This window comes from Rousettus aegyptiacus, unplaced genomic scaffold (genome assembly GCF_014176215.1).
Source record: "Rousettus aegyptiacus isolate mRouAeg1 unplaced genomic scaffold, mRouAeg1.p scaffold_m13_p_7, whole genome shotgun sequence".
Lineage (NCBI taxonomy): Eukaryota > Metazoa > Chordata > Mammalia > Chiroptera > Pteropodidae > Rousettus > Rousettus aegyptiacus.
The window spans coordinates 89,930,850-89,958,838 of NW_023416310.1; the positions used below are offsets into that span (position 1 = coordinate 89,930,850).

A 27,989-nucleotide genomic window follows, 5' to 3' on the forward strand; every position below is an offset into this window, starting at 1 on the left:
TCCCTTTCGATCTCATTTCAGCTTTCACATTCTTCCAAGGAGAAAGCCTCAGTTCAGCATAAGTGAATCTTTGACACTTTTCCAACATGTGTTAATTTCTCTTTTTGAACAAGCGAGAATACTAGAACACTTCGCAGGCTCAGGTCTTTGAATGGCGACAGTATTTAGTTAGACTTTAGTAATGTTGTTTGGTTTTCGTTGCATTTATCCTTATCTTTGCTCAATATGGGCTTTTTATTAATAGTAGTAATAAGAAATTTCCTTTCAGAAAAGAATTTATTTAAGTAAATAAAACACAATGGGAAGAAAAAATATTGAGCTTTAGGGTCAGAAGGCCTGGGTTCAAACCCAAATCCCCCCATTTAGTAGTTCCTTGACCTTGGGCATGTAATTGAACCTCTCTAAGCCTCAGTTTCCCCATCTGTAAGATGGTAGCAACATGAGTTACCACATCGCAGGGTTGTTGGGAAATGTTGGTCATGCTCTTACCTCACTGCCTGACACATAATAAGTTCTTGATGTTAGCAATTTTTATTATCTAGTTGGGTGGCCCCCTCCCCTAACTGACCTCAGTTTCCCTGTGTCTGAAGTGGGTTCAGGGGATGATCTATGGCAAGCTGTCATCCATACTTAGGAAAGTCAAGATGCAGGACCTTGAATGCCAGTATGATTGAATTTGGTAGGCAAAGAGAAGACCCCAGCGAGTCTGGCAGCCCCCCGTCTGGTCCCTCCCTGCAGGTACTGTGCTGGGCTTCTGGTTCACAGCTGTGTATTTTCCGCTCAGCAAAGCCCTTCACCATAAACAGCAAAAATAGGGTGACCTCCAGCCCCCAAAAAGCCTCACCCCTGGGGCCTGGGTGAGAAAGGGCTCCTTGTGTCTGGGATAGGAGTGGGCTCTGCATTCCTCAGGTCCAACCATTTGGGCAGATTTGCTCCTGGAATGCAGCTGGAGGGCCAGGGCCCCTGCCAGAAATAGCGGTGGGGTGGCTTTGCTGTGGTCTTCCTGCTCCGGGGAGGGGCTCACCTCCAAGGGCCCTGCTGAGGGTCATAGGGCTGAGGGTCATAGCAGTCTGGACAGGACACAGGCTGCTCTCTTGAGAAAATGGTCAAGCTCTCCCCAGGATTCAGTGGGTATGTGTGTGTGTGTGTGGGGGGGCACAGTGGTCTTGCCCTGGAACCCCAGCATCCAGAGGTATGAATTGCATTTAGAGAGACATGGACTTGTTTTAACAGGACACTCCCTGTCCTCATCCTGAGTTGCTCCCTTTCTCACTGTAGTCACTGTGTTCATGGCAACCTCACCCACCTCCTTGCCGTTTCTTTCATATCTGCCCTTCTCCTGGCACTGATATTAGCCCTTGCTCTTGCCCTGGCGGAAGCATGTCTCCTCCTGCCTCTTCAGAAAGCTGGCTTCTTCTCGTGGTTCAGCCGTCACCTTTCAATGTAAACATCACCCCCTCAGAGAGGCCACCTCTGCCCACTCCATCTAAGTGGCCTCCCTGATCACTCTCAACTGTATCTGTAATTTTCTTGCTTATTATCCATTTACCTTTTCCCGGTCTCACTTTTCTCCACTAGAATAGAAGTCCCATGATGCAGAGACCATGGCTGTCAACATCTGTGTTTTCTCTGTGCAGCTAAGGTCTTAACCACAAACATCAGCAGTTGGGTGACCTCTAAGCCCTTCGAAGCCCTGCTCTCAGCTCTGACCCTACTGGGCAGGCAGGCACTCAGTAAATACTGGTAAAGTGAACGAATGAGTGATTGCATGAGAGAATAAAAGGAGAATGCCAGAAGAGACCCTAGATAATTCTCTGTTCCCTGGGCTAAGTGCATTACGTACATTATCTCATTTATACATCCTGCCACAGCCCTGGGAGGTAGATACTGGTTTTCTCATTTCATAGGCCCAGAGAGGTTAAGTAACTTGCTAAAGTCACTTGTGAGTAAGGGGCAGAATTGTGACTCCAACCCCCAACCCAGGTTTATCATGTGGCAAAGCCTGTGCTCTGAACGTAAATCCTGCACATAGTGTTGGCGGGGGTGACTTGTCCAAAGAGGGGTGGAGGGAGTGTCAGAGAACCTTCTCATTGCCTCTTCTCATCCTCTCCCAGCCAGTTTGCTAGTGCCTTCTGCTCGGGCTCCTTCTCAGAGAGCATGTGGGGTCAGCATCCAGCTTCCATGTAGCCCAGACCCAGCTGGGGTTTCTCTGAGTCATCCAAATCCCCAAAGCCCCCACAGGTCAGCTCCCAGGCTATCAGGCCGTGACCTGAGGCCAGTCATCTGGCTGACTCTCTAATATCCAGCCTTGCTGAGGATGCACCAGGCTCACAGGGGAGGGCCTTGTGGCTACACTGTGTGCTCTCAGCCCCAAAGAATGCTGCTGACTCACAGCAGAAAGGCGGGTAGACTGTGACTCAGGGTTGATGTAGGCACAGTCCGTGGGAGAGGAAGAGAGGGTCTTGAGGTGGAATACAGGCCAGCCCCAGCTTGCTCCACACAAGCTGTTGTTAACCTCTGGCTCAGTGACCTCAAACAGCCCTTCCTTCAATGGGCCTCGATTTCGCTGTCTGTCTATGAAGCCAAGGCAGAGCATGATCCATGATGGGTTGTCATCTGCAATTAAGATAATGAAAGTGGATGAGAACCAGGTGAGGTAGGGCCTCAGTGCCAATGTGAAGACCGTGCACTGGACTTTGTAGAGGCCCGAGCCCTGGACTGGGAGTTAAAAGAGTCCTGGGTTCAAGTTGCACCCTTAACACCAATTCTCTATATGACCCTGGTAAAACTACCTCCTCTCTCTGGGTCCCAGTTCCCGTATTTCTCAAAGGCTGGCTACTAGTGGGTAGAGTAGTCTGTCACTGACTATACTTACTTGTCCATACTGTTCCCTCTGCTGAGAATGCCGTGACCACCGTCTCTGCCTCCTGATCCAGCCTGTTCAAATGCCACTTCATCAAAGGAGCTTTTGAGAACCTTCAGTTCAAAACTCATCTCTCAGAGATATTAAAATGATGGCACGAATCTACATTCAACGATATAAAAAAATGTCCAAGATATATTAAGCAAAAAAAAAAAAGCAAGAGACAGAATAAAATGCATAAAATACATTTCTATCCATATATCTGTGCCTGTAATTGGAAATGCATAGAAAAAAAAAAAAAGCCTAGTAGGATATATATAAAAATGTTCACTGTGACAATCTCTGAGTCATGAAAATTGTGGTGATATTGATTTTCTTAATATATATTTTTTTAGGTTTTTTAACCTGCATGCAATAAGCATGTTGCTTTTATAAACAGAAAGCATTAGAGCTGCTTTCCAATTAAAAACTTCATCTCTACTTCTCCTATGTTTATCTGGCCTTTTGCTGGGCACCCTGTGGCATACATGGCTTTTCTCAGTGTGATTGAGTGCCGGGCCTTCCGCAGGCTCTCAATAATATTTGTGAAAAGAATTGAAGGGGCTGCCTTGTCATTCTTGTGGGTGTGTCTCCTCTCCAGTGAAACCAAGAGCTCCCTGAAGAGAGACGGCTCCCTACAGATTATGCTAACACAGGGAAAGTGTCGAAGAAATAAGAGACAAGATGCTTGAGTGTTGGTTCTGGCTGTGGCCCTAAATTCTTCTGTGTGCTTATGTAAGTCCCTTCCTCTCTCTAGGCCTCATTTTTCTCACCTATAAAATGAAAGGGCTGGACGCTACCATCTCTGAATTAGTGCTCTTCAACAGAACTTTCTCCAGTGATGGAAGTCCACTAGCTCTTGAAAGGTGCTAGGGCTATTTAAAAACGGAACTAATTTAAATCTAAATAACTGTACTTAACTAGTGGCCACCAAATTGATGGTGTAGTTCTAAATTCGCTTTTAGTTCTGATGTTTGATTTTTTTTTTTATTAAAGTTTCATTTTCTCAAAAGGGCACCTTGTCTCCCACCTATTTAGGAAATGTGACTCCCTCTGACTGCAATCATGCAACCCCAATGGGAGCTGCCATCTCTTGGCGGATCCCGCCCCTAGTCCCTGTTGATTGGCCAGGGTGGGCACCTGACCCAAGGAAGGCCAATCAGAGCTCTTTTCTGGGACTTCTAAATTTATTGTGGTGAAATTCACATAACCTAAAATTAATCTTTTAAAAGTAAATGAGCAATTCAATTCAATGTTGTGCAACTACCACCACTATGTAGTTCCAAAACCTTTTCATCACCTCCAAAAGAAACCGCACACTGATTAGAGTCGCTCCTCATTTCTTCTTTCCAATTTCCCTGGCAACCACCAGTCTGCGTTCTGTCTTTATGGATTTACCCGTTCTAGATAGTTCACATTGATGTACTCATACACTATATGAACTTCTGAGTCTGGCTTCTTTCACTTAGTGTAATAGTTTAGTAGAGGTTGTTCATCACATTGTAGCATGTAGCAGTAATATTCCATAGAACGTATTTACTACAATTTGTTTATTCATTTATCTATTAAAGGACATTTGGGCTGTTTCTACCTTTGAGTTATTGTGAATAGCGTGGCTAGGTACATTCGTGTACAGGTATATGTTAGAGTCCCCGTTTTCAGTTCTTTTGAGCAGATAGCTAAGAGTGGAATTCCTGGGTCATATTGTAATTCTGTGTTTAACATTTTGTTTTCCACAGTGGCTGTACCATCAGCAATGTATGAGCATTCCGGGACTTTTTAACCTAGAGCAAAAAAGAGGGGCTCTGCGTCTCTTCCTGGTGACCCCAGATGCCACTTGTCTGGAAGAAAGAAAATGACACCCAAAGACGGGAAAAGGCAAAAGACAGGAAGAGTTCAAGTCATCCCTGCAGCTCCGCTCCATCCCATCTCCTTCCTCGTGGTTACATGAGTCAGAAAACTCCCCCTTCTTGCCTAAGCTGGCAACTTGGGTTTCTGTTACTCCATGAGTCCTGACCAATACCCTCTTTTTGGTGCTGAGTTCAGAATCTCAATAGCTCAAGTTGTATCTGAGGGTGCTCTAGGTAGAACCCTCTATGTTGTAAGCCACTAAATCTCCGCCTGGACCTGCAGCCGAACCACTCTTTAGTTCCCGCTGCTCCTCCTGGGTACTTAGGCAAGGGCCCCAGAGAGATCCTTAAGAAAACTTTGACTCTGGCTGGCCATCTAATGAGAGAGTCAGCTAAGGAGATGGGTGAGAAGGGCAGGTGGGAGGTGGGTTGCAGGAGAGAAGAGGGCCAGAGTTCCTCTGAGGACACCAGAGCAGGGAAAATGGAAGGGAGACTGGAGGCCAGGCTAGGGGGAGGAGGAGAAAAAGGTGGAAAGAAAAACCAGGCAGAACCGCCAATGTTTAGATGGCCTTTCCAGGGTAATTGAGAAAGCTCGTTTGGGGCCAAACACGAAGGCAATGTTCCTTCAGGTTCTGAGAGGAAATACCTCCAATTTCGTCTTCTAGGTGGGGGAAAGAAGCGGAAAGTGATGGGGAAGGGCAGTTTTGGAGATAATCACTCTGATTCTTTAAGTCTCTGGGATCTCAAATCTGGGATCTGGGTCCTGGGCAGCAGAGCCCAGCCAGTTGTTTTTCTAAATAGGATCTGGGGAACACACTCAGGCACTAGGATGAAGGCCCTGGCGGTGGAGGTAGGGCAGTCCTAGTAATGGACAGTGAAAGAAAGTTCTGGATGGCAGGAGCGGTATGGTATTTGGAGAACAAGGGCAGGCCATGGGTGCCATTTTAAGTATACTCTTGGTAGGAAAATGATTTTGTAATCATTTTCTATACGGAATTTGGAAAGATAAGTCACTTTTCCCTCTTACATGAGTAATTGAATTTTTCTTAATTTCTGATAGTTAGAATGCATAAAACACGAGACTTCACACTTGGATATGCTAACTATTTATGGTACTGCTCTGGTTTGTGGCTTAAAGACACAGGTCTCTGACAAACTATTTCACATGTGTATTATTAGTTCACTAGGGCCATCATGACCAAGTGCTACAGACTGGGTGGCTTAAACAACAGAAGTATATTGCTTCCCATCTCTGGAGGCTGGAAGTCTCAAATCAGCACTTCTGAGGGCTATGAGGGAGAATCTGTCCCAGGCCTGCCTCCTTGCTTCTCATGCTTTGCTGATAATCTTTAGTATTCCTTGGCTTACAGATGCATCACCTTGATCTCTGCCTTCACCTGTACATGGGATTTTCCCCTGGGTGTGTGTACCTGTGCCCAAACTTGCCTTTCTTATAAAGACAGTGTCATATTGGATTAGGGCCCACCCTAATGGCCTTGTTTTAACTTGATCACCTCTGTGAAGGCTCTATCTCCCAATAAGTTCACATTCTGAGGCACTGGGGGTCATGGTTTCAACATAATTTTTGGAGTATTACAATTCGACTCAACAACATGATAACCATTGAAAAATAAATAAGTTTACAATATATTTATAACAGTATCCATTGTATTACAGAGATTATTCCTGACAAGAAATAAATTCCATTTCATCTAGGCATCTCTGAGCACCAAGCCCTCTGCCTGCAATTGTACAGGTCTGATAATTAGAAAAATTTTCCACAGCCTAGCTTCCGGCTCCTTGGACTTGAAACTGTCTCTTCTCTCCAATACACATAGCTCTGTTGCCAGGTACCAGAGGACACGTTCACATCACCACGCAAGCTCTGAGCCTGCACCTTTGTGTCATTATGCCAGGTGAGTCAGCTCAGTGGACAGCAAGAGGGTCCTGTATACCAAGACAGCCACCAAATACAAACTAAATGTATCCTGAATTCAACTTCCCATTAGCCAGACCCTAAAAATGCCACAGCGATTCTAAAACCATCTGACACTAGGAAAAAATGACAGTGAGAAAGAAGATCAGAGTGAGAAGAGTCAGTGATCTCAACCGATTGTAATTAAAATGGCTTGAATAAACTTCACAGAAACACATGACCATGTGAACACTTTGTTAGGGCCCCTCCTGAGGCTCAGAGGGGTCCTGAGCCTTAAACTATACTAGTTTCATGGTCAGTCTGCCTCGGGATGGTGCCTCTCTCTGTCTTAAAAATAAATCTCACAACCGTTCATTTGAGAAGAGCTAATTCATCTCCTGTATGCCAGATGCCATGCTAGATAAAGATGAGGCAAATACAAAGTAAGCTGAGTGCAAATCTGATTTCTAGACATCCTAGTCTCCCTAAGGGGCCCAGCCCCAGAGAGACTAGGCTTTCCCAGGGATGAGCCATCCAATGAAGGAGAAAAGCTAGATTCAGCTTAGGCTGGAAAGTGGGGCCTTTCCTCTTGAGAAGTATAGTGAAAACTCCTGGGGAAAAAAGGCTCCTCCCAGGATACTCTCAATGATGTAGAGCCTTGAACAATTGGAGTTGCAGGCCAAAGCAAGAGGCAGTCCCTTAAGCCAGGAGCCTAGGAGTCAAATTCCTGAAATTGGACCTAAGAGCCATGCTTTTCTCAGGAACCTTCCCTTGCCCAAAGTTCTAAACCCGGGGGATGGGAAACTCAACCTCTGACCTTGGAGCAGAACCTTCCTGCTTTGACCTGGGATGAGCAGAAAGTCATGAATGCCTAAACCAGTCCTTCCTGCCAGTAGTAACTAATCCTAGCTGCCCATCTCAACTCCTGCCTAGTCTCATTCAGGACTGTGGCACTCTAAATAATTTGAAGGACACAAATCTGAGCCTCAGTCTCTTCATATGTCAAGTGGAATGACACTGAACTATCAGCTCCAAGAGGGCCAGGCACTTTGGCCTTGTCCACCCCTCGAGTTCAGCCCAGGTGAGCGGATGGCATGCTGTAGGTGCTGAGTAAGGGTTCGTTGAGTGAAAGAAGGGAATAAAGAGACCCTTGACTTCTGTGCAGAGGAGACAGTATACTTGCAACAGTTGGTACTTGTTCGGTTGCAAGTGACAGATACCAACGCAAATTGGCATGAAAAGGAAAGGCTGTATCGGTTCACATCACTAAGGTCCAGGGGTAGTTCTAGCTTCAGACTCATGTGCTCGGTTGATAACATGAATCTATTTGTCTCCACCTCTGCACTTTGCTTTCCCCTCTGCTAGGGGAAAACCACGAGTTATAACCATGAGTTATAATAATAGCTAACATTTATTGAGGCATCACTAGGCATCTGGCCCTGGGCTAAGTAAACCCTTTACACATTTATTTTTATATTTACAGCGATCCCTTTACTGATGAGAAGCAGGTTATGAGTGGTTAAGAGGCTTGTACACTGACACGCAGCTAGCAAGGGTGGAGCCGAGGTTTAAAGCAGTGCCCTCAAGCATGAAGCTATATATAAACTGTAAATAATTTTACAAGCGTTAGGGATTATTAGTAATGGTCTGTACTGTTAATAATAGTAATTTTTAAAAACTCTTAAAGGGAAATTCAAATAAATTCAAACAAATGTTTGTTTAGCACCTACTATGGGCTGATCACTCACCAGGGGCTCAGAAGGAGACACATAAATAACTGTGAAACAGGCAGTCTGTGATCTAATAGAGCCATAAACACACCCCGGGGAGGGGAGTGTGGGGAGCAAGAGATTGACTCCACGTGGGGAAGGATTGGGGGGGCGGTCTGGAAAGGTCTCTTAGAAGAGGTGGGATTTGAGCTGCGTTTTAAAGATGAAAGGACTTCTGCAAAAGGAGGAAAGAGAAAATCAACTTTGGAAGGAACCTGAAAGGATCTAAAGACTCAGAGCAGAGTTCATGGATAAGAGTTAAACACTTATATGCAAAATAACTTTCACACCAGCAGGAGCTTCAAAAAGTGATTGACTAACTGGAGCACAGCAGTTGCCATGGGAACAGAAGCAAGCCTCAGTCCCTGTCATTAGTGAGTCTCCCTGGCTTCAAGCTGTCTAGCCAAGGCCAGGAGGCAGAGTGGAAGGTGGGGAGCAGGCTGGGTTATGCCATCCCTTAGAAGAAAAGCCCAGCAAGATTGCTGCCCTGAGAGGCTGACTCTTCTTTCATCAGGAGGCAGAACTGACAGCTGACATCTGGGTCTGAGAAGATGGACAGCTAGGGGAAGCCTCTGCCTTGAAGGGCTCTGGGACTTACCGAAGCTACTGGAAGCAGGCACTGAGGCCTCAGAGAGGAGATGTGAAGGGCAAGGATCAAGCCTAACAGCAGGCTTGCAAGGCAGCTCCATTCCCACTTGGTGTCGAAGGGCTGCAGCAGTGCGGGAGGCATCTCTGCCCAGGATGCCAGAGGGGGAGGGGGCATCCTAAACCCCGTATCAGTGTCATTTCCAGGACAGCTCAGACCTCCCAGGTTCCCTGGGGACTACCAGGCTATTCCAGTGCACCGGCGGAGTTGGCATTTAACCACTCAAGTGCAGAGGGGAAACTATAAACGACAACCCCATTGACAGGCTGGCTGTCTTTAACAGGACAGTGAAAGGTGGGACATTTAATACAGCAGGCATTAGATTAGAGACCTGGGTTCAAATCATGACTCTGACACTTTCTAGCTGTGCGACCTTGGGCGAATTACTTACCCTTTCTTTGCTTTTTGGTTTCTCCGTCTGTAAGATGCAGATGATGATAATAATTTTACCTGAGTCATTGGATTGCGTGAGAATTAAGTGAGATCATGGTACCTGACACATAGTAAATGTTCAATCAGTGCAAGCTATTTTGTTATTACTATTACTTCCAAATTTCTATTTGGTATTGATTCAGGGTTCCCCCCCCCCACCGGCATCTTGTTAGAGTTTATGCTAAAAGACAGTTTCTCTAAGGACATGACAATGACAACATTAATAGTAGTGATGGGACCATTTATCTTCCCTTTTGCTAGTGACTGCGATGAAGGAAGCCAGAGTTCTATCCCTGAGTCCAAGCCAAGGAACTGGAGCTTTTTCACTGCAGTTGGTAGTCATTGACAATTTTAGAGAGGACTGACTCCATCAGGGGAATAAAGATCTTCGTTCCTGAGGCTATACGCTTGTAGGAATAGACTCCAAGGATAATGACAATAGAATCTAAGTTTAGTAACCATAATAACAATAGCTATCATTTCACGACAGCTTATGATACACCAGGCATTTGTGCTAAGAGCTTCATATGCCTTGTCTGTTGTAATGCTCGCAACAGCCTCACGAGGTAGGTACTATTATTATCCCCATTTTACAAAGAAGAAAACTGGGGCACTAAGAGGTTAACTCGGGTAGCTAAGTCACACGGCTAGCAAATGGCAGAGCTGGCCCAGAGCACAGGCAATCTGGTTCCAGGGGTCTCACATTTAACCAGGAGACTCTTGCTTTCCCCAAATCTAAAAGGAACTTGGAGCTCTGGACAAGGGTATTGGTGGGCAGCCTGTCATTCTCACTTTTAGAAGCCCCTCCATTTATCTGGATCTCAGCATCCTGACTCTCTGATTCTCTGGGATTTCACTTCTTTTTTAAAAAATCTCATCTGGGGTGTGTGTGTGTGTGTGTGTGTGTGTGTGTGTGTGTGTGCACACGTGCGTACGTACGTACGTGCATGAATGTGCGTGTATAAGAGAGTGAGGAATGTCAGCTAACCAGTGAGGACAGATGCCTCTGGACATCAAAGTGGGCAGAGCCTTGGATGGACGGGCTGGAGGCACCCTGGGTCCCGTTAGGCTAATTCCTCCCAAGGCTGGCAGAGGCCACGGCGGGAACTTCTGAGAAGGTGGAGAACAAGTCCTTTCATACGGCCTTCCTTTGAGCTGGCCTTGAGGTGGGGTTGGGGTCGGTGGGTGGAGGGTGGGGAGTGTGCAGAGAGGCGAGGCCGCAGTCGGGCTGGGCAAACAGATTGGGCAGCGGCTGTGAGCACAGAGCACCCATTGTGTACCCAGAGCTCTGCTTTCAATAATCTACTTGGAAGAATGTTTCATTGAGCGCCAGAGAAAGGAGCCATTGAAATGCCTGGGCCAGGGTCTCACGAAGGGTTAAAGGCGAGGGCCTACGGGTGCCCAGGCTCTTGCTACTCCTGGCTCTGATGTCTGATATGCGGATCCTGACACTGAGACAATGGGCACTAAGCAAGACCACCAAGAGGGCCAGAAGCAGAGGTCAGGAGGGATGTGTGTCTCTCCCGGAAATGCTAAAGGGGGTGTCCCAGCATCAAAGAAGAAAACATTTTCCCTCCTAGGACCATTTTCCCCAAGTAATATCCAGCAAGAGCTGGGCCTCAGATGCTCTGTAGCCTTTTCACTGGGGACAACAGCTCATCTGGACAGGCATGTCTCTATCTGGCCTTCTTATGAGGACCCTCAACTGGGGCCTTTGCAATTCATTCTCCATAATGCAGCCAGCATGGCTTTCTTAAATGCCTCCAACCTTTCTGTTAATCATTAACTAATTATAATTAATGATGCTCTAGTCCGAGAGCATGGGAGTTAAAGTGAGAACCAGTGGTCACTAGACTAGGTGACCAAGGGAACCTGTGGAATTCTCTCTCGTGGACGTTTCTTTAGAGAGAGAAGTTGCTCACTAAGAGGATATGGCTTACGTTGGAAGGGGCACCAGAGGTGGAATTCTGTGCTCTACCCACTGTGCTTTATTGCTGAGGCCATTCGCCCTTTCAAGCTTAAAGTACAGGGAATATCTGTGGGGTGCAAAGAAGAGGTAGGAGGTAGATGAGCCGGGCCTGCCACTGAGGAGTGCACTTCCGGGTTGCTGAGCCTGACCTCCGGCATCCTCTTCACTACAGAACCCTCTGCAGACGTTACTGCCACCTGAGCCTGATCTCCGGGGAGGACGTTCTAGAACTGAAGCTGAGCTGATATCATGAACTTGTCATAGTAACCATTTTGAATGGAAACCTGAAAAAATAGCTGATGCCTTCTCCAGCTTTCTTAGAAAGAGGATCTTGAAATGAATTTAAACCCTGGAGGACAACCCATCATTCAGTTCCGTGCTGGGCTGTGATTTGGTAATGGCCTTGGGTCTGTTTAGGTAGATATGGCTCTTTGCTCCTGTACCAAATGGCTCCAAACTCCCAGTCTGATTTTTATGTTTATTTTTATGTTTATTATTTTTTTTCTCCCTGGTGTTTTCACTTTGAAACTGTATTAGTATAAAATAGGTAGTTGCCTCAAGCCGCCTTCTTATGTATTCTTTCTGAGGTGCTTCCAATATTTTGGAGCTGGGAAATGAAGTCATTAGCCTTGTTAAGAATTTCGTGTGAAGTAAAAGTTCATAGGCTTTGCGTGAAGAAGGCCTGAGGAGCTCTCCTCTGAGTCAAGGGATTGAACTCTGCGATATTTTGAACTGTTCAGAGGTCTTTTATGTTTTCTTTTAGGTCCGTGATTTTGTCCAGCCTAGACAAATTGACCCCTAAAGAATGACACCGTGGGCATAAGATCTTTGCCAAGGTCAATGAATTCAGAAAATAATACCTGTATGAAGATAATTTTAGTTCAAATGTGGCCAAATACACACACACACACACACACACACACACACACACACACGGGTAACAATGAAAGACAAAGCCACAAAACAGACTCACCCAGTTTTTCAATTTCTGGGGACAAATAATTAGAATCACAACATTTTCAAGTTGAAAGAACTTTTCAAGTCCTTCAGTTTTGCTACCCATTTTAGTTCAGGAATTTCTCCTATTAGTTCCCGGACAGATGGCCACTTTATCCCCTTCTTGCATAATTCCAGTAAGGCAGAGATCAGTGCTTTGTGAAGTATGATTTCGTCAATGGAAATCTCTGACAGCAAGTAAGTACATGGTATCCCTGCCACATCTGATCCTCATTTCATGTGCAGATGTTAGTTTCCTCCCAGTGTTTTAATGTGGCTGTCTTATGTGAATGGGGGTAGAGATCTTACCTGTATGACGTGGATATTCCTGCTGTCAATCATCTTGGAAGCAGGCAGGTCATAAGATAGAGACAGCAAAGGCTAGCTTCTGTTTCTCTGAGACTTACTTCTTGTACTTGACCTTGAGACATCTTGGAATTCTTGAGAGTCTACCTGGGTGGGAATAGGGTAATGGATGTTGTCCCAGGAAAGAAGGCGGGTAGCATCCTGTAGAAGACACAAAGGGAAGATGAGCGAGTTATATCTTGAAAGGGATATGACCTGAATTCACATTACTCTTTGTGATTGTTTCCCCCTTGTCAACCCTGAGTCTCTGTAAATGTCTGGTTTAAATGTTCCAGCCTGGCCTCATTGTGTAATTAAAAGAGAGTTGAGGGTCACTGTCTATTTCCTGAGAACATTAGTGGAGGAATAGTGTCCTATGAGGCCACTGTGGGTTTCGGTGATTACCGAGGGACTCTTAAAAGAAAAATGAAGATTGGGGAATAAGAGTTAGGCCTGAGAGGTCCACCCACTTTTCTTCACATTGTGATTCACCCATCACTGCCATCCTTTGATTAAGCAAGCTGCCAGGTTTCCTACAAAATTAATCCCTTAAATTGAGCTGAAATCTGTCTCTCATTTCCACTCGCAGGACGTAGTCTTTTCTCTCAGAACTGCAGTGAAAAGCATTACGTATTATGTGCTGAGCACTTTACTGAGTACTGTATTGTATCTCATTTATATTATTATCCCATTTTACAGATGGAGAAATTGAGACTGAGGGAGGCAAAATAACTTGCTCAAGGCCTGACTCCATATATGTGGCAGGATTTGAACTAGAGCAGTCTGATGTCAGGGCCTAGGGTCATGAATTCTCAGAAATTCTGCTTGTCTTACCCCTGTGGCTGACAGCCTCTCAGAGATCTGCAGAGTGTGAGCTTGCCTCTTAGACCTTAGTTCTTCTAGGCTGAATCCCCACCCCTTCCTCTTCTCATTTCTCCTCCCGCCATTTCTCCAGTTCCTCCTGACAAGGTCTGGGACAATGCAAAGAATGCAAAACTCAAGTCCATCTGACCCCCCTGTGACTTGTCCCACTTTGACCCCCACAACAACCTCCGGTGCAAGCACCATTTTAGCAGCCTTCCCCGTCGGGAGGCTGTATTTTTCCATTTGTCCTCAACATTTCTCCTGCCAGAATAGGCTCAGTTTTCCCTTCTGATATATCTGGTCACCCTAAATATGGGGCTTTGTGCAAACAGGAGCTGCGGCCCCACGCAGCCCTCATTTCGAAATGCAGATTGACTCGGGCTGCTATTTTGGAGGTCTGGTTTCTTTCCTCACACACAGTGGTTTTAAAAAGGAGGGGCTCACAACAGAATACTGGCAGGGGAAAGACCCTAGGAGAGAAGACACACCTGGCAGTCTTTGTTTTCCGAAGTGCACAAAACACTGGCCTTTCGGGAAGCTCTGTAAGAAAGAGGTTGGTCCTTGATCACAAAATAATTTGGTTTATCAATCTCCCTCCTGGAGATTAGCATGTTAAACATTTTAAGTCCTGGTAGTAAAGAAACCTAATTGGTTTTGTTTAACTCAGATCTCCCATTTACAAATGTAGCCTAGTAAAAATTTGGAAAACAATCATGCAAAGCGGAAGTTGCAAATGGTCATCTGATGGTCTAAACTATTCCTCGGATAGGTTTGATTTGGCCTGCACAATGCTTAAATTTTGCTTTAAATTAGTTACTAGCACTTAACAATTGGAATATTTCTCATAATAATCTGCATTTGTTTGTTCTTAAAAAAAATGAAAAGATCCAAACACACGTTGTTTCCCTGCCTTCCTCTAGCAACAGGGCAGCTCCCCTGCTTTACTGACTTATGTTACTTGCCTGGCTCAGGAGTTCCCCAAGCTTGCTTTCTCCAGCGTGCAGATTTCCTTGGGTAGGCGCTGGCCTGGAAAACCTTGAGGCTCATTCATCCATCCATTCATGTGCCATAAACTGATTGAACTTCTAGAGCCTGTGCATACAAGATGTATACAACAGCTCCTGCCCTCTGGATTTTAGTGCTGGCATTCTAAGATTTCAGTTGTGAATTGCAGAATGAGGAGGGGGAGGGGTCAGGGAGAGGGAAGCTGGCAAGCCCAGAATCTAGTTTTCTGATTTCCAGTTCCGGGAGCTTGCCAGAGTCATCTCCTATTCTCCATTGCTCTCAATACTGCCACTCAAACAGCCACTGTGAGCCCCGGGGAAGAAGCCACTAACTTGTTCAGTGAATTAGACAAGTTCCTGCCCATCTCAGGGCCTCAGTTTCTCGCACTGTAGATGGATGTCCCAGTTAGAATAGACAATTACGTGCGTCCCTTCCAGGGCTGGCACTCAGAGATGCTAAGACTCCATGACCGAGGAATGTCTGACGGGCCATTCTGGAGCTGTTCCATCGAATTCCAAGCAGCCCCCTCCCTCCTTTCCCCAGTCCTGGCCAGGGCGGGGGCTGGAGCCAGAGGGCCCAGCGGGCCTGGGCTTCCCGCCCGTGGGCGGAGCCGCCGCTCGGCGTCCCACCCCTCCACCTGGGTCTCCGCCGCGGCAGATGTTACAACTTTTTCGCATTCTCTCCCGCGGTGTCACCCCTAGACCCGCCCAAACCCGTGCCTCCCTCTACTTTCCAGCTGGGGTCCTGCCCACCTCCCTGCGGGAAGCCCGACTGTTCTCAGGGCTCCGGGCGGGGCGAGAGGCCGGGCCAGGGGCTGGAGGGTCGGAAGGAGGAGAACGGGAAAGCAGAGGCAAGAGAAATTAGGAGGCGGGAGAAATCAAGGGCTAAAAAGAAGAGGATAGTCCGAGAATGGTGGAGAGCACTTTTTGGAAGTCACCACATCGCGTCGTCTCAGGCTGGCCCGGCTGAGCTGGGGAAGAGGGAGCGAGGGCGGCGCAGGGCGGGCGAGAAAGCTGCAGGAGGTAGCTCGGCACGGGCCTGACCTCCCCAGAGCACCCCGCTGCGGCTGCTCAGGTCTGGCCTCGGCACCTGGACGCCAGTCCCAGAGCGCTCGCTGGGCTGCCCCCGGCGGCGCTGAGCGCTCTCGCAGCGTCCAGGCCGCCCGGCCGGCGGGCGTGCGGGCCGTGCGCCCTGGGCGCGCGCGGCGGTGAGGCCTGGGGATCCCTGCGCGCTGGGACGCGCGGGCCGGCATGGCGATGCACGCTCTCACCGGCTTCTCGCTGGTCAGCCTGCTCAGCTTTGGCTACCTGTCCTGGGACTGGGCCAAGCCGAGCCTGGTGGCCGATGGGCCCAGCGATGCCAGCGAGCAGCCTTCTGCCGCTCCACCCCAGCCTCCCCACATCATCTTCATCCTCACGGACGACCAGGGCTACCACGATGTGGGCTACCATGGCTCAGATATCGAGACCCCTACGCTGGACCGGCTGGCCGCCGAGGGTGTCAAATTGGAGAATTATTATATCCAGCCCATCTGCACGCCTTCGCGGAGCCAGCTTCTCACCGGCAGGTAGGCATGGCCCGGGCCGCTGGGGCTGGTTGTCCAAGCCCCAAACAAACCCAGTCGTAGATTTCCTCTACATTTACAGTCATCGCTCCGGGACCTGGGAAACCCGGACTATGGGCCAATTCTGTCTCCAACTGGCTGTGTGATCATGAGTAAGTCCTTTGCCTTCTCTGGGCCTCAGTTTCCCTGCCAGTACACTGAATGGGTTGGACCATCTTTGAAATCTTCTCCCTCTGGTATTCTAGGACACTCACACTACACACCATGCGAAGGAGACATCTGGTCATCCCTTCATTAGAGGAACATGGCAGCCTCTGGCACTTAGGTTTGAATGTTGCTTTCATTTATTTACACACCCTGAGACCCTGAGCAAATTACTTAGCATCTCTAAATCTCAGTTTTCTTATCCATAAGATAGGGTGAAGAACAGTTTTATCTTGAAAAGTAGTGAAAAGAATGGAATGAGTTATGTGTCACCTGCATGACTGTCAGTGAGGGGCAGCCTCTATGTCACTGGAGGATTTAGGGTCCTCAGACTGATGACTACATTGAGAGGAAACCGAGGAATTGATAGGTGGCGTGAAAGACACACACAGGCTGTCGTGACCTATGTAGCTTAGATTAGTTACTTCATTTCTCCAAGCCTCTGTTTTTCCATCTGCAAAATCCTCCCAAATTGGCTGGAAGCCCCAAGGAGACGGGCTACTTTCTCTGTAAGGAGTTGTCCGCAGGCAAGGCGGCGGGATTACAGGATTAAAAGAGCAGGGAAACTGGAGGTGGGTGTGTGTAAAGCAAACTCTGGCCACTTAGAAGAAAATCCTTTGGCAAGGCTGAACCTAATCCTCCTTGGATGGGGTCCAAGGCCTGCTTTCTCCCAAGTTCCACCCAAAAGCCACTAGTGTGATCTCAGGAACAAGAGCCTCAGTCTCCCTGTTTCCTGGATGGGAGAAACAGAGGCATAGAGTCAGGGAGGGCCCAATTCATGCCTGTTCCCAACTTCAGGGTCTGTAGGAAGCAGGGCTTGCTGAGAGGCCAGGTGCTTGGCAGGGGTCCTGGAGCTGGGAGTCAAATAGCTGCCTTTTCTTCCTCCAATCTGGTGCTCAGCATTTAGATCCAGGAACAGAGAGAGAACCAGGGAAAGGAAGAGGAACCAGTGTATGTGTTGTGGGTGGCAGTGGTGGTGAAGACCAAATGATGACTAACCTCTAAAAGAGGGAGGAGGAATCTGCATTCCCGGGAGTTGTGCACAAATTGGCATTTCTGTCCTGAGAGGTGACTTTTGGTTTAAGCAGGGGAATGAGCAGCCACAGGGCAGCATTCCAGCCCTGGATCTGTGAAGTTAGCTGAACAAAGTTAGCCGAGCATGGCTGGGCAGCATCTGCCCTCCGCCCCTTACAGCTGGCTCCATCTGACTGATGCTGACTACTCTCATTAGTGTTTGTTAATGCATCCAGTCGTGTTTGGAGAGAGCCACAGTTTCTCATGTTACTTGCGCATGGGCATCAGTGACTCTGAGCCGGCTCACCCACTTTACAAAGCAGTGCTCCATGATGCCCAGCCCCTAGAAAGAGGCTCAGCTCTGACTCAGGGCCCTAAGGCACCTCTTGTATCAAATGTAATTGTTCGTTAGCTTGACTGAGGTCTGCAAAGGCCACAGCACTGAGAGATTTTGAGCTTGAGTTGCAGAAGACCTTGGTTCAAAGCTCAGCTCCACTGCTTACCAGCTGTTTGAACTTGGGCCTGTTGCTGCACTTTTGGGAGCCTCAGTTTCATCATCTGTAGAATGGAGGTAATAATAGTTTTTTCATGAGGGTTAAATGAAATAATGTAAGTGGCATATAGTACTAAAAATGGCAGTAGTAGCTAATGATAGCTAACAGCAATAACAGCTTTTAAACGAGGAAACCGAGACAGAAAAACCCACCGCAGCGCCCAGGTTAAAGGTGTCAGATATTCAGGTCTTGGCGTAACTTGGATTCTCTAGTGGAGGAAAAAGGACTGGGCTTCTAATACATATGTAAAGTTCCAGCCTTTTTAACTCTGGACTTTAAAGACTTGAGTAAAGGCAAGACCCCATAAGCAGATCTCACGGGTGCCTTGACCACAGCAAGGGGAATGGGATTCTGCTAACCATTTGCTCCTGCCTTAGGGTGTGTTAGCCTGTGTGAGTGGCCCAGATCCAGGGGCCACATGAACTTATAGGCAGGCACATAAGAACTGATCTCATAAAATTTGGTACTAGAAGCTTTTTAAAGATTTCGCATTTCAACCAACTGACTCCTACACATGAGCAAACTGAAGCCGTGTGGGGAAGGGAACTGGTATCCTAGTTTGCCCAAAAAGGGTCTGTGCTTGGAATCTGCTTGCATTTATGTGCAGGTCTTGGCTCTGCCCCTGACCATTGCATGTTCTGGTGCAAGTCTCTTCCCTTCCTTTGGACCTTAGTTCCTTTTTAAGACAAGGTGAATAAGCTAGAAGATGACTTGGGTCCCTTCTGGCTCTAAAATCCTCTTGAGCATCATTCATTTATTCACTCATTCATTCTGGAAGTAATTAAGTGTCCTTTAAATCCCACCTGAGTGCATATGTAATGGGACTGAGTAAAGGATAGTCCCATTACATATCCTTGGGCCCAAAGGCGTATCCACTGAGTAGAACCTCATGGCTAAGTAAGCCAATGATCATGGGTGCTAAATGCTGGAACTCAGAAGCAAAAGTGAGAGTTGCGAGGGACTTTACAGTGGGGTTAACGTTTGAGCTGGGCTTTGAAGAGTGAGTAGGAGTTTGCCAAGGAGAGCAGGACTTGCTCCAGGCCCCATAGCAAGTTAGTGGCTTAGAACTTAAGGTCTTTGTAGTCTCTGAAATCTGCTGTGGATGCAAATTCCAACTCTAGTTACTAATTGTATGAGTCACTGGGCAAGTGATTTATTTTACTGAGCTTTGGTGTTCTTATTTGAGAAATAGAAATAATAATGATATGCACCCCCTAGGTTGCCGCGAGGATTTAGGTAATTCGTACAAGGGTTTAGTGCAGTACTGAGCACACAGTGGGTGCTTGGTGTTAGCTATAATTATGTTGTCATGATTAACTTGGGTTCTACTTTTAACTTTCTGGCTGTGTGATCCTGGGTGAGTGGCTTAACCATTCTGCGCTTCGATTCCTCATCTATGAAATGCCAATAATATCTGCTTCAGTTGATTTTGAGGATTCAACGAGGTAATGCGTTTGAAGAGCTTAGCACATGTGATAATACCTGTTGGTCACTCTTACTATGTTTGCTGGCAGTGCTGGGACCAGAGCCCACCTCAGGATGCGTATGGGGGTTGGGCGGTCAGAACAGTGGTTCGTAGCTCACTTGTGCCTTCCGTGACGTCTCCTCTTCCCACCAGGTACCAGATTCACACAGGACTTCAGCACTCCATCATCCGCCCTCGGCAGCCCAACTGCCTGCCCCTGGACCAGGTGACACTGCCCCAGAAGTTGCAGGAGGCAGGTTACTCTACCCACATGGTGGGCAAGTGGCACCTGGGCTTCTATCGGAAGGAGTGCCTGCCCACACGCCGAGGCTTTGACACCTTCCTGGGCTCGCTCACAGGCAATGTGGACTACTACACCTACGACAACTGCGATGGCCCTGGGGTGTGTGGCTTTGACCTGCACGAGGGTGAGAGTGTAGCCTGGGGGCTCAGCGGCCAGTACTCCACCATGCTCTATGCCCAGCGCGTCAGCCACATCCTCGCCAGCCACAGCCCCCGGCAGCCCCTCTTTCTCTATGTGGCCTTCCAGGCAGTACACACGCCCCTCCAGTCCCCTCGCGAGTACCTGTACCGCTACCGCACCATGGGCAACGTGGCCCGGCGGAAGTACGCAGCCATGGTGACCTGCATGGATGAGGCCGTGCGCAATATCACTTGGGCCCTCAAGCGCTACGGTTTCTACAACAACAGTGTCATCATCTTCTCCAGTGACAATGGTGGCCAGACCTTCTCAGGAGGCAGCAACTGGCCACTGCGAGGACGTAAGGGCACATACTGGGAAGGCGGCGTGCGGGGCCTGGGCTTCGTCCATAGCCCCCTACTCAAGCGAAAGCGACGGACCAGCCGGGCACTGGTGCACATCACTGACTGGTACCCGACTCTGGTGGGTCTGGCAGGTGGCACCGCCTCGGCCGCTGATGGGCTGGACGGCTATGACATGTGGCCAGCCATCAGTGAGGGCCGTGCCTCACCCCGCACGGAGATCCTGCACAACATCGACCCGCTCTACAACCACGCCAGGCACGGCTCCCTCGAGGGCGGCTTTGGCATCTGGAACACCGCTGTGCAGGCTGCCATCCGCGTGGGCGAATGGAAGCTGCTGACGGGCGACCCTGGCTATGGGGACTGGATCCCGCCGCAGACACTGGCCGCCTTCCCAGGCAGCTGGTGGAACCTCGAGCGGATGGCCAGCGCCCGCCAGGCTGTGTGGCTCTTCAACATCAGTGCTGACCCCTACGAACGGGAGGACCTAGCTGGCCAGCGGCCTGACGTGGTCCGTGCCCTGCTGGCCCGCCTGGCGGACTATAACCGCACAGCCATCCCTGTGCGCTACCCAGCTGAGAATCCCCGGGCCCATCCTGACTTTAATGGGGGTGCTTGGGGGCCCTGGGCCAGCGATGAAGAAGAAGAGGAGGAGGAGGAAGCCAGGGCTCGAAGTTTCTCCCGGGGGCGCCGCAAGAAAAAATGCAAGATTTGCAAGCTTCGGTCCTTTTTTCGTAAACTCAACACCAGACTGATGTCCCACAGGATCTGATGGAGGGGGGAGGTGAGGCTCTCTGTCCCCCTTGATGTACTTCCCCACTCAAGCCTGGTCCTGCCCTTCCCCAGGGAGGGGCCTGTGGTCACGTCCCCATCTATAGGGAAATAGAGAGGGTAAAGCCCTTCGGTTGAAGGGTGGGGAGCTTGGCTTGAGGGTTGGGGGAGAATGAACTAGACTGGATGCCTGGATCCCAGTCCTGCTTCTCCATCAATTTGTTCTGTGACCTTGAATGACCCGCGTGAGTTTGCTGGGCCTCAGTTTCCTTATCTGTGAAATGAGCTCTAATGACTTTGTGGCTCTGGTGTGGACCTGGTGCCTAGGGCCATGGTGGAGCGGCTACCAACCTCACCACCTCCCAGCTCATTCAAAGCCTCCCCTCGAGCCCTGACCTCTGATACTGCTTGGGTGACGGGCCACACAGAGGCAACTGAACCTCAGCCGAGGCATGGCGACCTGGCTGTTCTTCGAAGGGATCCCTGAGTGTTGAGGGCGGAGGTGCAGGGATGGGGGGGGGGGTGACCTTCCTGAGTCCTCACATAGCCTGGGTCAGTCTTGGGGCTAGACTAGTGGGAGGGGCTGTGGTGGAGAGCTCTCTCCTTCCTGTCCCCACCAACACCCAGAGGAATTGGCCCAGCTATTGGTGCTACAGGACCCAGGTGGTGGAAACAGCTGTGAAAAGAGCCCCTGAACCAACAATCAGGACACCTGGGTTCTGCATCCAACCTTGGGCTCAGTCCCTTCCCTCTGGGCCTCGATTTCCCTACCTGTAAATGGGGATGCTGGCCCTGGCTCCGCCTACCTCACAGGGCTGTGGAGGACTGGCCGGGCTAGCGGTTGTGGAGGAGCGCACGAAGTTGATTAAAATGCAGTGGCACAAAAGCAAAGGCTGTAGTGCTGTCTATGAGCACACGTGGGTGTGTGCACGTCCGTCCTGAGGACAGGTATGAGCTCACCGCTGGCCGAGTAAATGGGAGAGGAGGCGGGCAGCCTGGCCGGGAGGTAGAACATGTGGGTTCTGGTCCTGCCCTGGCACAGATCCACTGTGTGACCTCAGGCAAATCCCAGACCCTCTCTGGGCCTCGGTGCTCCCTGTGTACAGTGGATGATCTAATAGCCCTCCATACTTGGCCATTCCGGGTGCCCTTGTGTGTGTGCGTGTGTGCGTGCGTGCATGCGTGCGTGTTGGGGGCGCGGGCCAGGGGGACCGAGGAGGGGCCCGGGGCTTGCAGAGCCTGCTTGCTGCATGGCGTGCCTCCATCCGCACACTGCGTTCTGCATATCCCCCTTCAGGTTCCAGTCGGCGCAGCGTGTGTAGGCGAAAGCCCTGCTGTGAATTTTGAAAATAGTTATTTTTGTCGCTGGCAAAGGAGGCCTGTTAGGACTCGTCAGCTTGTGGATGAGCAGGACGGGCGGGGTGGGGTGGGGCGGGGTGGGGTGGGTGCGGTGCAGTGGAGGGGGGTCGGGTATGAGTTACAGAGCTGCACCCCCACTGCAGAGGCGACTTAGCCCAGGATGGAGGAGGGTCTGGCCCGGGGCTGCAGAGAGGAGGTAACTGTCCATGTCCTGGGCTCCGTCCTCCTGGCCCTGTTTTCTTTACCTCTTATGCCCTCCCCCGCAAACTGAACCCTTTCTCTTTCTCCAGGATGTTGATGCCCAGGTCATAGTAGGCGGGGGCCAGGACTGGCTCAGGCCTCTGGATTCTAACCCGCTTTGGTACTTCTGCCTGCTCAGGAGGGAGACTGAGAAGAAGTCACCCACTGGGATGGTATCCCAGGCCCAGCATACCCCAAGGAGGGGTTGTCCACAGTCTGTGCATTACCAAAGATACCGCAGTTCTGCCAGGGACTTGTCCCAGCTGTGTGGACTGGGCCCTTCCAGAATGGCATGGAGCCATGCTTCCCCTGCGGCTCCAGGTTGTATTAGCAGAGTGGAGGCCTTGTCCGTACCTGCTGAGCTAACGATGATCCAGGTGGTCCAGGCTCCAGGTCCAGCTCTGCCTCTGTTCCTCAGCCCCTGTCCTTTGGGACCACAAGTGCAGGACCATAAAAAGGCCCTTTCCACTCACCACTCGGATGGCTCCAAGGCCCATCCCCTGTGGCCAACCTGGCCCCAAACAGAGAGAGCCCAATTGGGGATGGGGTCTGGCACCTGCTTTGGGTTCCCTGAGAAAGAGGCTTGGTTTAGTCCCCAACCTGGCCTAGAGCTCACCTAGCTGAGTCTTATCTAACCCAGAGCCCAGCAAACAGCCCAGCAGCTCCGCTCAAGCTTCAGCTCATGACCTGGTCCACAGCCCAGTAGTCTCCAAGGCTGTCTAACTGGGGAGTTAGCAGCTGGCCAGGCCTGAGGTTGGTGGAATGACCAAGACACAGGGCATTGTGGCGAAAGGCTCAGCCTACTTGCTGTGGCTTCTGCTTTGCCCCACAATCACCATGGTGCCTGCCCACCCCCTCCCGCCTCTCGTGGTCTCTGCCTTCCTCCAAGCGAGGGCATCTGGGTCTGAACTCTGCATCAGGCCCCTGACTGTCATCACCAGCCAGATGCTTATACCACCTGTGTAGGGGAGGGATGAGAGAGAGGGCAGACCAGAGGCAGCTCTGGTCCCTTGGGTCACAGATCTGAAGGAGTGGAGCCCAGAGATGCCGGACAAGCCTCCTGTATCTCCTTTGGCTAGACCAGATGGCAGCAGATCTGCTGGCCTGATGAATTTGAGCCAAGGGCAGCTCTGTCTAAACTGAGCTCTGCCTATGGAATCCTGGGCAGGAATGACCAGTCGCCTAAGAGCCAGGAGAGAGTCCCAGACCTGACTGGAGGGACAGAGCCCAGAGCCCCACGCTGGACCTTGGCACCCTTCCCTCCATTCATTTGGTACCTCCTGGCCACCCTGGGACTTAGGCAAACAGAGTTCTGAACAGTGTCAGAAAAAGGGAGGGTACAGCAGGGTTAGGGAAGAAGCACTGTTCTGAGAGTCAGGGTTCTGAACTGTCCGCCCAACTCTGCCCCTGACTTCTGTGACTGGAAAGGCAGCTTCCTCTCTCTGGCCCCTGGTCCCCCATCTGTAGGGGGCATGGACTCCTTCAGGGCCCTTCTAGCCCTAGCTTAAGCCAAAGAGCACAGGGAAGGGTGCTGAAGTCACACAAACCCTAGATGGGTAAATCGCGTCACGTCTCTGCAAAACGGGCAATGATTGTCTCATGTACATTATATTTGTCGTGAGGTATAAATAGTGCAATATGTCAAGTGCTTAGCACAGGGCCTGGCTCTAAAGTGGAAATAACTATTTTTCCTGTCCTTGGAGTCTGTGAAGGAACATCTTGTCCCCATATTTCTAAGGAGAAAGTGGAGGCGCCAATCTGAAAAAGATGTGCCATGAGCACTCAGCCAACGACAGGACTTGATCTTGGGTCTTCTAACTGCAGGTCAAGCTGCGCAGGCATTGGCCGAGCAGCCATTGTCCTCTATCCCTTGGTTCCCTGCTTTCCTCTCCCCTACAAGGAATGCCTCTTGTATGGGACACCTCAGGGGACAGCGCCGCATCCTAACTCCTGACTTCTCTCCCTTCTGAGTACAAGCCTGGCATTATTTACTATGATGAATTAATCAAATCACGCTCTGCCCAGACCTTCTGCAGGATCATTTCTCCCTTGGCCCACTTTCCACCCATTCTGCCCCTTCTGCTCACTGCCCTTAGTGGGACAGGCCTCGTGGGGACCCCTTGGATGGCACGTTTTCTGTGGTGCCTTCCTAGAAGCACTGAGGCACTCGGGCATGTGCACATGAGCACGTGTGTGGGCTGTGGAAGGTGGAATTTGAGTCGGTTGTCACAATGTTAATAGGGCTCTGCCCCCCAACATAGCCCAGGAACTTAGCCCTGATCTCCATTTGTCCCTCCTCACTGACATGGGGTACAGCCTGTATTCACGTTCGTGTTCCCTACCCCAGTGTGTCAGAGCTGTGCTCAGCGAGCGACCTGGAGGGCCCCCGCTCCTGGCCACCAGCCCGTGGCATGCAGGCCTGCTCTCGAGCACCACACGCGTGTTGCAGATGGGGGCACGTGTGCTGGCTCGCGTGCCCACCCTGGCCCTGGGGAGCGGAGAGTCTGGGAGGAACAGTCCCCTCGATGCAATCATCGGCTCATTCTCTCAGCACCACAGAGGCAGGCCCGGCTCCTCTCTGCCTGACACCAGCGGCCGTGGCTGCCAGGCTTCCAGGCACGAGTTAGCTGTGGCCCCTCGGCAGAGTGGCAGTTACACTCGGGAAGAGGTCCCTGTCCAAGGCAGTGCCCACACTCCTGCACTAGACTCTCTAAGGTTGTGTGTGTGTGTGTGTGTGTGTGTGTGTGTGTGTGTGTGTGTGTGTGTAAGAAAGAGTTGCCAAGGAGACCTTTTCCTCTTCTCCCTCCTCTTCCTCCCTCCCCTCTTCTCCAGCCGTCTCTCTACCATCAACATTCTGCAGCCTGGGTCCTGCTCATCTCCCAGTACCATGGGCATAGGGTCTGGGCCAGTACCTGGCAGGAGAGAAGAGCAATGGAGACTGAGAGACAGAAAGGAAGGGCGATAGAAACAGGAAAGGAAGTGACAGGCATGGGGAGGATAGGGAGCACCGCGAAGGAAGGGCTCAGCGGGGTGGGGGAGGGGGGAGAGAGAAAAGGAAAACTGAAAAGGGATGGAGGTAAGGAAGAATGGACAGACAAGGTGACAGGGTGACAGGGGTGGAGTGGGGCAGGGTTGGCCCTGCCCCGCTGAAGCCTCGTGGGCCACCTCCACGGTCCCTGTCAGAGGCAAGGAGAAAGCTGGCCATCTACGCCTCTGTCCTTCCACGTCCTCCTCCGAGTCACTGTTGGCTCTTCCTGCGAGGATGGCGGGACCTTCCCCCATGTGCTCTGTTCTCCTCTGAATGTGCTCCATTTCATGGGGGATGGTGATGGGGAGCGCCAAGCCAAGCAGGACTATCACCTCCTTTGTTCAGAGCATTAGCTTCCCATTAATATAGCCTCAGGCCTTGTGACCCCTCCCGCTCTAGCCTTAGTCTTTTGTTCTACAGGAATTGCTTCAAACTGGGCTTGGGCAAGGTGATATTCAAATCATGAACTCAACTCCAGTGGGGACCCAGAGAACGACGCCCCAAAGTGCTGGGACTTGGAGATGGTGGTGTGTGCCCTCACGGTGCAGAGAGAGCAGTGTGAAGGCGGAAGGCTTTTGAGTCCCTCAGTAATAATTTCCTATCTATTGATCATGTACAGTGTGTTCATCTCCTTTACTCTATAGAACCTGTAGGTAGGGGTTATTATTAACTCTGCTTTGCAGATGAAGAAACTGAGGCACAGAGAAGTTAGAATACTCCTCCAAAATCATGTAGCCTGTAAGTCATGAAGTCGCTCTAACCATTGCACACACTGCCTATCCTTTGTCCTGGGCAACGAGTGGTCCTTAAGGGCTGTTCCAGTGCTTTCACGAGCGGAAGTCATCCTCTCCAGGGGACAGGCTGAAGGGCGGGAGGGGGTGGTGCAGCCCTTCCCCCACTTCCCCACTTATGCCTCTGGCCTCCGTGGTGTTCCTCGCCTGCTGCCCACCGGCTGTGAGCCCAAGCACAGGCCTCTCTTCTCTGCCTCTGAATTGCAACGTTGGCGGCAGAAGCAGGAAGCATATTGTGCGCAGAAACAAAACTGAGTGGTTTTTCCTTTTTCCGAAGGTGGTAATGGTGCAATTAGTGGCTAAGCCATTACCCCCCCCCCCCCATTGCTCGCCTCCCCTTCTTCCCCTCTGCCTCCCTCCCATTTCTCTCCCGGGAAGAAGTGGCTGCATTGGAGAGCCAATTGTATCGTTCCCACCCCTGACTCCCAGGCAGAGGGGTCTAATTGAGGGAGGAGGAGCCCGATGTCTCCAGGCACCCCTGGCCCTAGGGTAGTGGGTCAGGGACCTGCTGGGTTTGAAGATTACCAACATGCAGACACTGTGTCCAGCAAGGGAGATGACCAGCAAGGCAATTTGGAGGTTCTAAGGAGGGAGGCTAGAAACCCAGAGGGTTTGGATCCTGTGATCCAGCCTGTGTTCGTTGTGGGTAAGAGTTGGCATGAGACCTCAGCCTGGTCGGCTGTGAGAAGCTCTAGAATGGATGGGGAGAGTGTGAAGGGTCTGAGATGCTCAAGCTGGAGGTGTGATGCAGGCGGTTGTGGTCCCGCTTTAGACCTTTCCTTTTTCAGAAACTAAAAAGAGGCCTCCATAGCCATCAGCCCATCCCATCTCCACAGCCTTTTCCTCTGCAGTGGGAGCTTGGTTCTGTTTCATAGAAAAGGAGCTGGAGGCTCAGAGAGGGGCCGTGACTTTCTCAGAGTCACACAGCTAACAAATGTCAGAGCTGGAATTGAACTCAGATGCTTAAACTCCAGTCTTCTTCTTTCTTGACCCACTAGGCCTTGGGGTGAGATTTTGGTGCTGCAGATTTGTCTACTGCCCCGAAGAGTTGAAGTTGGCAGGAGAATCGCCCATAAACCTTGGGAATGAGGATTTCAGGGCAGGTGCATGGCCACTCCCCGCCATGCCAGGCCACGCTCCCCTCCCCACTGCCGCCTCCACTTTGTTCACCTTGACTTGAAGCAGCAGAAACTGGGACATGAGCCCCGGGAGACCAGATCTCCATGGTCCCACGAGGGAGAGGTTGTGGAAGAGGCCTCAGGAGGGTCAGGAGAGGACCAAATGTTATAGCTGTGAGGAGTGGGGGCGAACGAGTAGCCCGGCCTGGGGGCGAGCGGGGTCCCCCCAGAGTCCTCCTGTCTCCTCTGCACTTCCTTTCCAAGCTCGAGTGCCAGTGGGATGGACAAGGTGGCAAACGGCAGAGAGAACAAGAGCAAAATAGGAAAGACAGAGGCAGAGGCAAAAAAAAAAAAAAAAAAATGCAGAGGGGAGCAGAGAGGCAGTTACGAAAGACTACAGTGATC

General features: G+C 50.3%; 1 protein-coding gene and 2 long non-coding RNA genes across 4 annotated transcripts; 2 read left to right on the forward strand and 1 right to left on the reverse strand.

Moving 5' to 3' along the window:
- Window positions 1-224: 224 nt before the first annotated feature.
- Window positions 225-15,242, reverse strand: LOC118605183. Of its 2 annotated transcripts, none has more exons than XR_004951967.1 (4): window positions 14,638-15,242; window positions 12,789-12,986; window positions 2,876-3,025; window positions 225-2,616 (listed from the first exon to the last, which is right to left on the reverse strand). It is a non-coding gene; the product is annotated as an uncharacterized LOC118605183 (long non-coding RNA). The 2 variants fall into 2 exon arrangements; XR_004951966.1 differs by lacking the exon at window positions 14,638-15,242 and adding an exon at window positions 14,177-14,231.
- A 102-nt stretch (window positions 15,243-15,344) lies between these two features.
- Window positions 15,345-21,939, forward strand: ARSI (arylsulfatase family member I). Its single transcript, XM_016118694.2, has 2 exons — window positions 15,345-16,260; window positions 19,648-21,939. Exons 1-2 carry the CDS (start codon window positions 15,944-15,946, stop codon window positions 21,047-21,049), a joined length of 1,719 nt encoding a protein of 572 aa, XP_015974180.1. The 5' UTR covers window positions 15,345-15,943; the 3' UTR covers window positions 21,050-21,939.
- On the forward strand, window positions 16,270-17,049 carry LOC118605185. Its single transcript, XR_004951968.1, has 2 exons — window positions 16,270-16,409; window positions 16,503-17,049. It is a non-coding gene; the product is annotated as an uncharacterized LOC118605185 (long non-coding RNA).
- Window positions 21,940-27,989: the final 6,050 nt, after the last annotated feature.

Bases quoted from the DNA above. Each gene is read 5' to 3' on its own strand.
- ARSI (XM_016118694.2), top strand. From the start codon at position 15,944: ATGGCGATGCACGCTCTCACCGGCTTCTCGCTGGTCAGCCTGCTCAGC. The intron at 16,261-19,647 runs GTAGGCATGGCC...TCTTCCCACCAG, and splicing joins AGCCAGCTTCTCACCGGCAG to GTACCAGATTCACACAGGAC.